The following is a 12,532-nucleotide window of genomic DNA, read 5'->3' as shown; positions in this document are numbered from 1 at the left end:
CCCTCCCCATTGATTATTTTTAATGGTTCTTATTAAACAATTAACATGCATCAAAATGCACAACGTTGTAACAATTTATCTTGACAAATAGATACACCCACGTAACTCACAGCCCCATCAAGTTAGGGAGTGTTGCCATCACTCCAAAAACGTCTTCAGCCAGGCAGTCCCCCCATCACCAGGCAACAATTGTGATTTTCACTGTAGATTAGTTTTGCTTGTCCTAGAATTTCATATAGATGGAATCATACCGCATGCAGTCTTTTGTGTCTGAGTCCTTTTGCTCAGCCTAATGTCTGTGAGTCATGTGTGTCATTGTGCACACCTGTCATTTCTCTTTTATTGCTGTACCCCTTCTATTGTATAGATGTTCCACATCCATTCTCCAGTTGCTGGGAATTTGGATTGTTTCCAGTTTGGGGCCATCATGAATAAACTTGATTTAAACTTCATGTTCAAGTCTCTTTGTAGACATATGTCTACATCGCTCTTATGTAAACACTTAGGAATGGAGTTGCTGGATCAGAGGCCAGAGGCGTGGTTAACTTCATTAGACCCTGCCAGACCTTCCCCCAGTGATTCTCCCATTTTACCTTCCTGCCAGCAATGTATGAGAGTTCTGTCTGCACATCCTCGAGAACATTCGATGATGTCAATCTCTTTCATTTGAGCTCTTCTGGTAGCATCTTTCACTGAGGATCTGGTTTGCATTTCTCTAATGACTAGTGATATTAAGCACTTCCCTATGTGCTTATTGACTGTCTCCCTTCCTTTGTGAAGCATCCATTCAAGTCTTTTGCCCAAAATCTGTTGGGTGTGACTTTTTATAACTAAGCTGTGGAAGTCTTTTATTCTAGATACAAATTCTTTGCAGGTATATAGCCCATGAACAATTTTTGCCAGTCTGTGGCTTGCCAATTCATTTCTTTGACAGTGTCTTCTGATGAGAAGATTTATATTTGATGATGTCTAATTTCCTTTTTTTTTTTTTCCTCTTACAGTTATTTCTTCCTGAGTCCTAAGAAAATTTTTACTTTTCTCTGGATGTGAAGATACCCCACTCTGTTTTCTCCTAGTAGCTTTATCGAGTTTACATTTATATTTAGGTCTAAAATCTATCACAAAATAATATATATTAACTATATATACTTATATACACATATATAAGTATATATTTTATGTATTATAATACATTATACTGTGTTGTACATTATATATATACACATACATATATAATGTATGCAGTGTGAGGTAGGTGTTGAAATGCAATTTTTCTTTATAGACATCTAGTTGCTTGTATACCATTGGTTGACCTTTTCTGCACCAAATTGTTTTGGTACCTTTGGCAAAAATCAGTTGATATAGTCTTTTTTTTTTTTTTCTTTCTTTCTTTCTTTTTTGTTTTTAACTAAAGGTCAGTTTATTCAGAGAGAAACATACTCCATAGACAGAGTACAGGCTGTTTCACAAGGCAAGAGAAAGGCCATGTGGTGTGGGGGTTGAGTGCTCAGCTTAAAGTAAAGGTAGATACACTCTCTGTAGACAAAGCGCGGTCTTGGAAGGCGAGGGAGTGAGAGGCCAATATGCAGTCTTGATCACTTAAAGAAGTGTGAGTCCTCCTGCTTTTTCTTTTTCAAGGTATTTTTGGCTATTCTAGGACCTTTGGATAGCCGTAAGTGCCAGGTGTCCAGTCACTGTCTCTCAGGTCCGAATTCACCCTTCAGTACGTGCTCTGGGATAATGAGGTGGGCTCCTTAAGGAGTCCATTTCTCCTTGAAGTGGGCTTGATGTTCACCTTTGTCAGTAGACGGCACTGGAAGGACACTGCAATTGCAGAAATTTTCTCTTCTTGGCTCCTTTTGCTGTTTTGCATGTCCTTGCCTTTCAGCTGCATTCAGCTGCACGGTGGGACGTGGGTGGGACATACACTAACTGTGTCCCCAGAGCACAGAGTCCCCTGGGCACTTTGCTGCCCTGGCCTGGTGACCACCTTGGCACAGTCTTCCCAACACAGACATCACCCACCCCAGGCCTTCCTACTCACAGTAGTTCCGCAGTCCCTCCGCACACCCTCCAGCCTCCACATACCTGCACCCTGCAGAGCTGTTTCCTGTGGCCCTCCCAATTCAGACAGGGCAGCACCAGCTCTCCCTCCCAGCGGTGATCTGACTCCCTTTGCTCATCTGTCCTGCTGCCTGATGATCATGGACCAGCTCCGGTCCTAGTATCCCAGCAAGATTCTCCACCATCCCGTGGGCTGCAACCAACCTCCTCCAAGGAGGTCTGAAGCCCAGCCTTTGGGAGGAGAGCCTCCAAGTTTGCCCTTCCTTGCAATACCCCTCTGTAACAAGAAACTCTCTCTGACCAAACTTGTCATCACTCACCTGGGAATTATATGGCACCTTTAGACAACTAACATTCAGTGAGTATGTGATGGTCAGGAAAGTGGGCTGTGGGACCAGGCAATCTATCCTGGCTATGTCTTTTAGCAGGTCTTAGACACATTTTACAACCTGTGTGTCCTCAATTTTCTCACCTGTAGAATGGGCATCATAACAGCACTCCGTAGGGTCAGAATAAGGACGGACAGAGATAATACATGACAACATTTAGTGTAGTGCCCAACACAGTAAATGCTCAGTTCCCGGCAGCAGCTGCTGTTAATATTGTTATTGCTTTTACCATCATTCCTTGTAGCCCTAACCAGATCACAAATGCTTAATGAAGAGCGCATAGTTCAATCTCCACTCTGCTATCCCCCAGGGTTCAGGATCCTGCTAGTTCCCTATTAGACGAGCAATAAAAATTACAGAATAACTGAGTTGCTGAGGAATGTTCTGTTTCCTGTAGAAAGAAGAAGTGAGGCGGAAGCAAATTCGTCTGCACATGGAAGGCGCGCTGACCGCCCGGGACAAGGTGGGGGTGCAGGATTTTGTGCTGCTGGATGCCTACACCAGCGAATCTGCTTTTCTGGACAATCTTCGCAAGCGTTTCAGCGAGAACCTCATCTATGTAACGTAACCCATTTCTCAGCTGTTTTTTTTTAGAGTGGTGGTTCCCATCTTGTCGTCAGCCTTGGTGATCGTGAACAGTGTCACTCTCATTAAACTAACCTTGAAAGGGAGGTGTCGAGGGACCACTGTCAGGACACTGTGATCCTTTTTATTAAGACCTTTGTGACTGCCAGGGACAGACCCAACTTAAGTCGGCCTAAGCCCCAAGAGTCACTGCACTGACCTATGTTAACTTTAGGGGCCAGAAATAGATCTAGGGTCTCGGATGCTGTCTTAAGGACTCTTTCCCGTCCCTCTGCTTTCTTTTGTATCCGTTTCCTTCTGGGGCAGCCTCTCCTCATGGTGGCAAGATGGCAGCCAGCAGAACCAGGCTGGTGTGTTATCCTCTTAGAGCTGCTACTGGGTGGGGAGAGAGTCCTCCTGGAGACCGGACCTTGGCTGGCTCTGATTGGCCCGTCTTGGGTCATGTGCCTGTCTCTGAACCAATCCCCATAGGTAGGAACGAGGAATATTCTGATTGGCCAGAGTATTCCCCAGCCCCCTTCTGGAGGTGAAGGGTGTGGCCAGTGCCCCCTGACCACTTGATATGGTCTGGGAGCTAGAGAAGTTTCCTCAGAGGAATCTGTTGGAAGAAGGCGGACTTGATGGCAGGCAGGCAAAAATAAGAGATGTGCACCACATCCCAGAATTCTTCAAGGGTCAAGATTGCAGCCCTTTACCAGAACTCTGCCCAGGTTGGTCTTGTTGCTTCCGGTGGTCATGTTTAACATTAGGTTCTCCATTTATCACCCCAGTTTGTTTTTTTGTTTGTTTGTTTTCATTTTTAAATTTTTTCCTGTCTTTATTCTTTTTTTCTATATATATATATTTTTTTTTTAATTGAAGTATAGTCTGTTTACAATGTTGTGTCAATTTTTGGTGTACAGCACAGTGCTTCAGTCATACATGAACACACATATATTCGTTTTCATATTCTTTTTCACCATAAATTACAGTAAGATATTGAAAATAGTTCCCTGTGCTATGCAGTATGAACTTGTTGTTTATTTGCTTTATATATATTAACCCCACTCTGGCTTGATTGGTCTATTTTCAGGTAAATTCCTCTAAGGGTACACTCCACAGTGTTTGTGTGTGTGTATGGAGGGGGTGTTATTAAATTTATTTAATTTTATTAACTTTTGCTAAGAGTAAATGGGGTGATCAGAAGCAGTTTACAAATATTAAAAAATAAAAAATGTTTGTCTGGTAGTTATTTTGTTTGTAATGGTACCCGTGACGTAGTCTGCATGTGGAAACTGAGGTTACCACGGGAAATAAAGTGCTTCTGAGATTACATACTTGTCCTCGTGGGAATAGGTTTCAAGGATACATTGATTTATGTATAAGCAGAGGAGAAATGGTATGGTTTGGTGAAGTACAAGTTGGGTGACAGGATCATCGGGAATAAACAAAATGTTTCCAATTTGAACAGATAAATTTCAGAAACTTACGTTCTACCCTGGAAGATTTCTACCAATTGGAGCAATGTGGAATTTTAGTCGAAATACTCATCTGTGTTTCGGTTCTCTGTTCGTCCTATACGTTAGAAACAACAGTTGGAAAGATTGGAGCATAATTTAATGTAGGGCTGAGTACTACCGCCAGCCTTTGAGACGCTGAAATGAAAAGGAACAACAAACTCAGAATCTGAAAATACCAGATGTATTTTTAAGGGAGCCTAAATATTTATTTTTTTTATAAGAGCTTAGAACTTTTATTCATGAGTGTATTCCAAGAAGCTTTACATGAGCGGTTATATTACAAATACAAGTACTTCAAACACTTGAATATCAACAGAATCCAACACTGAGATCTAGGGAAATACCTGCCAGTATTTTGCCAGTGTTTTCCCAGTTTTAGGTGGCGGGGGTGTACACACGCTCTGCGTTCCCTCAGTCACCGGAAGGACCTTTGTGAAACACGAATCAGTCAGATGGTGGTGTCCCCCACATAAAGCTGTCCCTTTTACATAACAGTTCAGGGCAGGTGTTTCATTTCAGGAGCAGGAATGTTGTCTCCAATATCCATTGCATTTGGAAGGAACCCCCAATTCTTGACCCCCTGCATGATCTCAACTCATCCCCTCTGCAGCATCCTCACTACCATCTGCCATTCTCTCCTCCCTCACTGGCCTCCAGTGCAGAGGCAGCCTGCTACACCTGTCCCCTCAGCCTGAGATGCCCTTCCTGCCCACTCTCATGACTCACTCCTCACCCTTCAAGTCTCAGCTCAAAGAAGCCTCCCAAAGCCCACAAGCTAAGGGGGCCTCCCTTCATCGCTCACTCACTCATTACCCCACTTAACATCTTTCTTAACACACTAAGTGAGGCAGCCTCGATCCCTTGGTTGGTTGTCTGTCCACCCATGCCATGTAGGTTCCATGACAGCGGACTCCCACCTGTCTTATGTATCGTGTTACAGCCCCAGCACTGGATGAACACGTGGGGATCATAGCATATGACGGTCTTTCGCTGTAGCCATTTGCACCCCGGAATTCCTCACTGGTGCTTTGGTCCATTCCTCTAGACATATATTGGGACCCTCCTTGTGTCTGTGAACCCATACCAGGAGCTTGGAATCTACACTGTGAGCCAGATGGAACTTTATCAAGGGGTCAATTTCTTTGAACTGCCACCACATGTGTAAGTAGCACTCATGGGGTCAGCAATAGGAGTATTTTTCTCTTTCTGCCTCTCATTTTTTTCCCTCTCTCCCTCCTCCCCACGCACCTACCACCCTCCCACTCACCCACCCATCCATTCATCTACCCATCTGTACACCCACCCACCCACCCACCCATCCATCCATCCACTCATCCATCCATCCACCTACCCATCTGTCTGCATCCTTGATGCATGCTCGTTAGGTTCTGTACCTCACTTAAACTGCTGCCTTCTTCTGAAATAAGTCTTTCAACACAGTGGGAAAACATCAGCAGATCATTATCAAATCTCAGTTTAAATGTGATGAAAAGTAGAATCTTTGTATGGCTGCTGAGAAATCTAAAAGTGGCTAGAGAGGTGTCTTTTCTGGGAAGTGGATTGCTATAGTGCCATCTACTGGTGCCTGAATATCGTGGCCACTGAGGAGAATGCCCATTGGTAGGAACTTAACCAGGGTTGCAGATCCATTCTGCAATTTCCTGCCTACTCTGTGTGTGTCTCAGGCTTTGCTGAATTCCCCAGCTCCTCTCGCTGGTTGACTTCTGGGCTAATATTTAGATTCTCCCTTCATTTTTCTTGGTGACTCCTATTCCACCTCCCAGGGCATTTATAAACCCTTCTGCATCACCACCACCAGGGATTTCTGAAATACTCAGCTTTCAAACTCAGCAAGATGCTAAGATTATACCCTTGGGAGACCTTCATGCTTTGGTTTCTAATCTTGTAGCTAAAGCCCTTATAATAGTTTTACCTCTTGTCCTAAAGCGGAAAGTTTTAAAATCTTTTTGGTTTCCTGTCTCTACACTCCTAGTACTTTGAAGGAAAGGAAACATGAGATCTTATATCTATTGAATTATTTAATATTTAGACAAGATGTTATTTCCACCTATAATTAATAGACCATCCCTTGGGGATGTAATTTAGTATCTAGCTTATTCGTATAAGAAATGTTGATAGATTTTTACAGATGGGTAAATTTTGAAAAATATTTTTCATTCCTTCTCAAATTCTTTACCTCTTCTACTATTAGAGTTTTGATATCTAGTACCCTCCGTGTGTGCTCAGTCAGTGAGTGGGTCGTGGTGGAGGTTCGACACCTGTCTGAGCTCAGGGTCTTGTGCCACAGTCTGGATATGGCTTCCTGGAGGCAGCGTACTTTGTCCTTCCGCACTGGTGGGAGTCGGAGCCAAGTGAAGTAGCATCACAGCCACTTCCCACTCTTCCGTTTCTGCCTTGCTTCCTCCCCAGCTACGCCGTGGCTGACAACGCTTACCGCATGATGTGCTCCGAGCTAAACAACCACTTCATCCTCATTTCTGGGGAGAGCGGGGCGGGGAAGACGGAAGCCTCCAAGAAGATTCTCCAGTATTTTGCAGTCACCTGCCCAATGACCGAGTCACTACAAATAGCCCGTGACAGATTACTGCTCTCCAATCCAGTGCTGGAGGTAAGCGGTCTTTGAAGACCTAGGGCGGGGAGTTCCAGGGAGGTCCGTAAGGAAGAAGAATTTTCTGGGAGTTAAGAAGAGGGGTCTCATGGGCAGTATTGGGGTTAAGGGCGTGACCTTGAAGTCCAACAGTCATGGATGCTAACCCCAAGGCAGCCACGCACCAGCAAACTTCCACAAGTCACTCCGGATCCCGGAGCGTGTTTCCCACCCTGTGGAGTGAGTTGACTCATAATACCTCCCTCTTAGGAAGTTTTGAGGATTCAACGAAATGAATGCGTAAAAAGCACATAGCAGATTTAGTAAGCACCAAAATAACGCTCTATTATTTATTAATGTTTTTACTATTTAAAGTCGTTTTGATGATCATTTCTACGGTGGTAATTCATTGACTTGTGAGATGATTTTGAACTAAGTGCCATTCTCCTGTGTTTCTGTCGTCCTTTGTGTAAAAGTTCTTTATGATTGAAAAGAATTTTCCCAGTAGACCTTCGGGCTGAACGATTTACCTCTTTTATATAAGGAAGGGCCTGATGCTGGGGGCCGTCAGGGGTGCCTTCTAGAACAGCCAGGGCCTCGGGTCCAGTCTACCTCTCCTTAGGCTGTTTCTAATGTATTCCTAGATTTGATTCTAGGGAGAAGCCATTTTTCCCTTTTCTCTGGGTCCAACCCCAGTATTTGGCATCAGATCTTCCATAGTGTCCCCTTCTTAGAAGACACAGTGCGGCTTTCATTCTTGGCTGTCCCTTCCCTCCTCCATTTTCATGATAAGCAAGTCATTTAGGGTCGGGAATCTGATGAGCATGGTAAGCTTAAATGACAGAGAATGACAGTCTGGCTCAGCCTCCCCTCTCTCTGTATTCCAAGGCTTTCGGAAATGCCAAAACCCTCCGGAATGACAACTCCAGCAGATTTGGAAAATACATGGACATACAGTTTGACTTTAAGGTACACTGAAATTCCTATCTCTGGTTCATGGGGACCCCTGAACGTGCCAGCAATGGAAACCCAACCCAAGGCACTGTAAGTGGGGGAGGAAGGGCATTTATTGGCTCAAACAGTTTAAAAAAAAAATCCAAGATCAGCGCTAGTTTTACAAAATGCAAATAAAGACCATGATGAGATACCATTTGATACCTTCTCCACGGGCAGGAAGTAAGTCTGGTGAAGTTGTGGGTCATTAGAATCTCTTAGCGTCACTGGTGGGACGTACATTGGTGCAACCCTTTGGAAAACATTAAATCACCTTGTGGCGTTGAAATCACATAATCTAAGGTGGAGCCATTCCACTCCTGGAGACATTCCTACAGCTGCGCAGGCACGCCCACAGCAGCACTGCTCACGATGGTGAAGGGACTGGTAAGACGTGCCGTACGCCAGTGGGACGCCATTTCTTGCCAAGCTTGAAAACAATCGAAAGTAAACAATACGCTGCTAAGGCGTACATAATTACATGGCGTGGATTCACAAACTTATTTGGATAGGACCAGATAGTAAGTATTTTAGGATTCATGGACCATACAACTCAACTCTGCTGTTTTAGCATGAAAGTAGCCCGAGACAGTACACGATGAATGAGTGTGGTTGTGTTGTACACAGAATTCAAGTGGGACTCAGGCAAGTGGGAAGGGTAGACCCAGTTCTCAAAGACATAATTCCAAGTGACAAAGTGACACTGAGGCTGGAGAGCAGTAGTCGGCTGAGCATTGAGTGTAATGAGGATGAACTGGCTCAGGGTTTCCCAGAGGCTGGAACTCCTGGTGGCGTGTGTGCATACACTTCAATAAAAAATTTGATAGCAATACATATTTTTGAACTTTTATTGAAATCCAGCACATACTGAAAAGGACACAAACCATGAGTAGAGAAGAATATGTTTTTACATATGGACTTTCCGTGTAACCACCACTCAGATCAAGATATAAACATTTCTAGCACCTAGAAACTTCTACCTTTCTGTGACAAGGCCCCCCCCCCCCCGTTCCCTGAGGTGATCACTGTTCTGATTTCTATAATCACAGATGCATTTTGCTGGTTCTTGAACTTCATATAAACGGCATAATACACTTGTTCTATTTTTGTGTCTGGCTTCTTTCAATCAACATGTCTATGAGGTTCAACCACGTTGTTGCATGTCACCCTTGTTCATTTTGTTTGTTTTGTTTTTTAAGTACCGTCGGTTACAGTGTGTCAATCTCTGGTGTACAGCACAATCTCCCAGTCATGCATACACGTGCATGTATTCATTTGCGTATTCGCACTTGTCCGTTTTTTGACTGAAGGACTTTTATCACCATTTATCTCATCCTGTGATGGACAGTTGGGTTGTTTCCAATTTGGGGCTATTGTAAATAATGCTCTGAACATCCTTACATTTTTTGGGGAGACCTAAGCACTCATGTATGTTGGGTATGTAACCCAGAAGTGGCATGGCTGCGTTCTTACCAGCAATGTTTTGATAATTGATGGCAGTTCCAGTTTCTCCACACTCTTGCCAACATTTGGTGTTGCCAGTCCTTTTCATTTTAAGCAGTCTGGTGGGAAATAGTGGCTTCTCACTGTACTTGAAATTTGTATCTCCCCAATTTTTAATGATGTTTTGCTCATCGGTCACTTAAAGACTCTCTTGTGTGTTAAAAACTTTTGCCCATTTTCCATTGGGTTGTCTATTTTTCTCTTATTGATTTGCTAGTGTTCTGTATATGTCCTGGAACACATATCCTTTAATGGATACGTTATTTAACAATAATTAAGACTGTGGTATTGACACAAAAATATTAACTAAGAGGCTTATGGACCAGAATAGTCTAGAAAGACAGCCTCCCCACCATATATGGTCACCTGACTTCTGACCAAAGCACCACTGTGATTCAATATCAGTAGGATTAGCTTTCCAATTAATGGTACTGACCAACTGGAAACCCATGTGGGTAAAGAGATCTTTGGCTCCAATCACTCCATGTGTAAACATTAAATAATGATGGATCACAGTCCAGAATGCAGACGGTAAAACAATCGTGCTTCTAGACAAAAACGTAGAAAATATTTTCATGACTTTGGAGTAGATAAAAATCTTTCCAAATGGAATCCACAAAACACTCATCCTTGAAGATTGGACTGGACCCAAATTCAGAATTTGGAAGATATCCCAGTAAGAGAGCGGCTGGATTACTGTCGCCTTTGCCATATTTTTTTGTTCTCTTTTGAAGGGCATTCCCATAGGAGGGCGTATCATCAGTTACTTGATAGAAAAGTCTCGAGTCGTCCATCAAAATCACGGTGAGCGGAATTTCCACATCTTCTACCAGCTGCTGGAGGGCGGAGAGGAGGAGCGCCTTGCCTACCTGGGACTTGAGCGAGACCCCCAGCTGTATAAGTACCTCTCTCAGGTTGGAAGGACGAGCACCTGGCTCTGCTGGCTCTTTGGCGGGGGTTTGCAGGGGATCAGGCGTGCTTGTGGGGGGCCTGTATCATCTTGGTAAAGTAACCAGTAGCAAGGCGAGTGGTTCTCAGGCCTGGCTGAAATTAGAATCGCCCAAGGAGTTTTTTTTTAATTAATTAATTTTTAAATTGAAGTTCAGTCTGTTACAGTGTGTCAGTTTCTGGTGTACAGCATAATGTCCCAGTCGTGTGTGTGTGTGTGTGTGTGTGTATTCATTTTCATATTCTTTTTCATTAAAGTCTATTACAAGATATTGAATATAGTTCCCTGTGCTATACAGAAGAAATTTGTTTTTTTATCTATTTTTATATATAGTGCTTAACATTTGCTAAGTCTCAAACTCCCAAAGTATCCCTTCCCACCCCCTTACCCCTAGTTACCGTAAGATTGTTTACTATGTCTGTGAGTCTGTTTCCGTTTTATAGATAAGTTCATTAGTGTCCTCTTTTTACTTCTTCCTTCCTTCCTTTCTTTCTTTCTAGATTCCACATATGAGTGATATCATAAGGTATTTTTCTTTCTCTTTCTGGCTTACTTCACTTAGAATGATGATCTCTAGGTCCATCCATGTTGCTGCAAATGGCATGATTTCATTCTTTTTTATGGCTGAGTAGTATTCCATTGTACAAATATACCACAACTTATTGAGCATAGGCGTATGAGAAAATGCTCGGTATCACTAATTATCAGAGAAATGCAAATAAAAAATCCCAGATTTTTAAACAAAATTCCAAATAAATTTGAAAAAATCAGCATGTGGCAAGTAGTCAGGTGCTAGACAGTTAGAACAAAATTCATTTTTTCACAGTTCAGAACGCTGAAGAACTAGCTTTCTCATGCTTGTAAAGAAAACCATTTTGATTTCGGAATAGGTGTTTACACACCTAACTGTCCTTATAAAAATGCCATTAAGCGATCCGATTCTGTGTTAACAGGGTCATTGTGCCAAAGAGCCATCTATTAACGATAAGAACAACTGGAAAACTGTTTCCAATGCCTTTTCCATCATCGATTTTACTGAAGATGATCTTGAGGTATGGGCCCTGAGGGTGGAACTGCCAATAGTCAGGTCTGAGCTTGAGGAAACCATCCTGGTTTCTTGGTGAGTGCAGAGTTGGGTTGCCAGATTCCGCAAATAAAAATACAGGACACCAAGGTACATTTCCATTTCAGATAAACACTAACTTTTTAGTAGAAGTGTGTCCCAGCATTGCACGGGACAAACTTAACACTAAAAGAGTAGACATTTGCTTATTTGAAAGTCACCTGTGAACTGGGCATTCTGCATTTTATCTGGCAACCCTAAATTGTCCCAGTGTTGTGTGACAGCAAGTGTCATGTTTCCTCTTCCCTTGAAACCCAGTCTCAAATATTCAGTCACCTAGAATTATAGGAATATCATTTATTGATGCTTCTGTATTGGAACAAACTGGACCAAACTGTAGGATTGATAAACATTTTGCTTTGGTATCTTTTTGTCTTTGGGGAGTGGGATTGTTCAACCACTGACCTTTCAAGGACCAGAATATAATATCTGGGGCCATGGTACTTGAACGTTAAATGGTTTATTGGCAGGGGGCAGGGGAAGATGGGAAGATAGCAAAATAGCAGTGTCTTGTGCTGGAGGCTGAGTGAAGCATCTTCCCGGCCTCCACCGAGGCTCCTTCCCCCTTCCCTTAGTATCTGAAGTGGCTAAGAGCAAGGAGGGGATAGCTCGGTGGTAGAGCACATGCTTAGCCTGCACGAGGTTCTGGATTCAATCCCCAGTCCCTCTGTTAAAAATTAAGTAGCCGAATTCTGGGGAAGGAGGAAACCCCATTCTGTGAACTCAGGGCTGGAATTCGGGAGGGGCGGTTCCCCTTGGGTATCTCCTCTGATGACATTTATCAATTAGGCGGCCGCCGTCTTCTCTCCCCGCCCTCCT

General features: G+C 43.3%; 1 protein-coding gene across 1 annotated transcript in view; it reads left to right on the top strand.

The window, feature by feature from the left end:
- MYO1H (myosin IH) overlaps positions 1 to 12,532 on the top strand; it is a 101,937-nt gene that overhangs the window by 62,468 nt on the left and 26,937 nt on the right. Inside the window, exons 2-7 of the mRNA XM_045523062.2 lie at positions 2,851 to 3,012; positions 5,583 to 5,698; positions 6,968 to 7,166; positions 8,034 to 8,114; positions 10,376 to 10,555; positions 11,544 to 11,642. Of these exons, the coding sequence (XP_045379018.1) occupies positions 2,851 to 3,012; positions 5,583 to 5,698; positions 6,968 to 7,166; positions 8,034 to 8,114; positions 10,376 to 10,555; positions 11,544 to 11,642 (837 nt within the window). The remainder of the gene's footprint in view (positions 1 to 2,850; positions 3,013 to 5,582; positions 5,699 to 6,967; positions 7,167 to 8,033; positions 8,115 to 10,375; positions 10,556 to 11,543; positions 11,643 to 12,532) is intronic.

This window comes from Camelus bactrianus, chromosome 32 (genome assembly GCF_048773025.1).
Source record: "Camelus bactrianus isolate YW-2024 breed Bactrian camel chromosome 32, ASM4877302v1, whole genome shotgun sequence".
NCBI classification, from domain to species: Eukaryota; Metazoa; Chordata; class Mammalia; order Artiodactyla; family Camelidae; genus Camelus; species Camelus bactrianus.
This window is presented reverse-complemented; position numbering and strand designations above follow the sequence as displayed.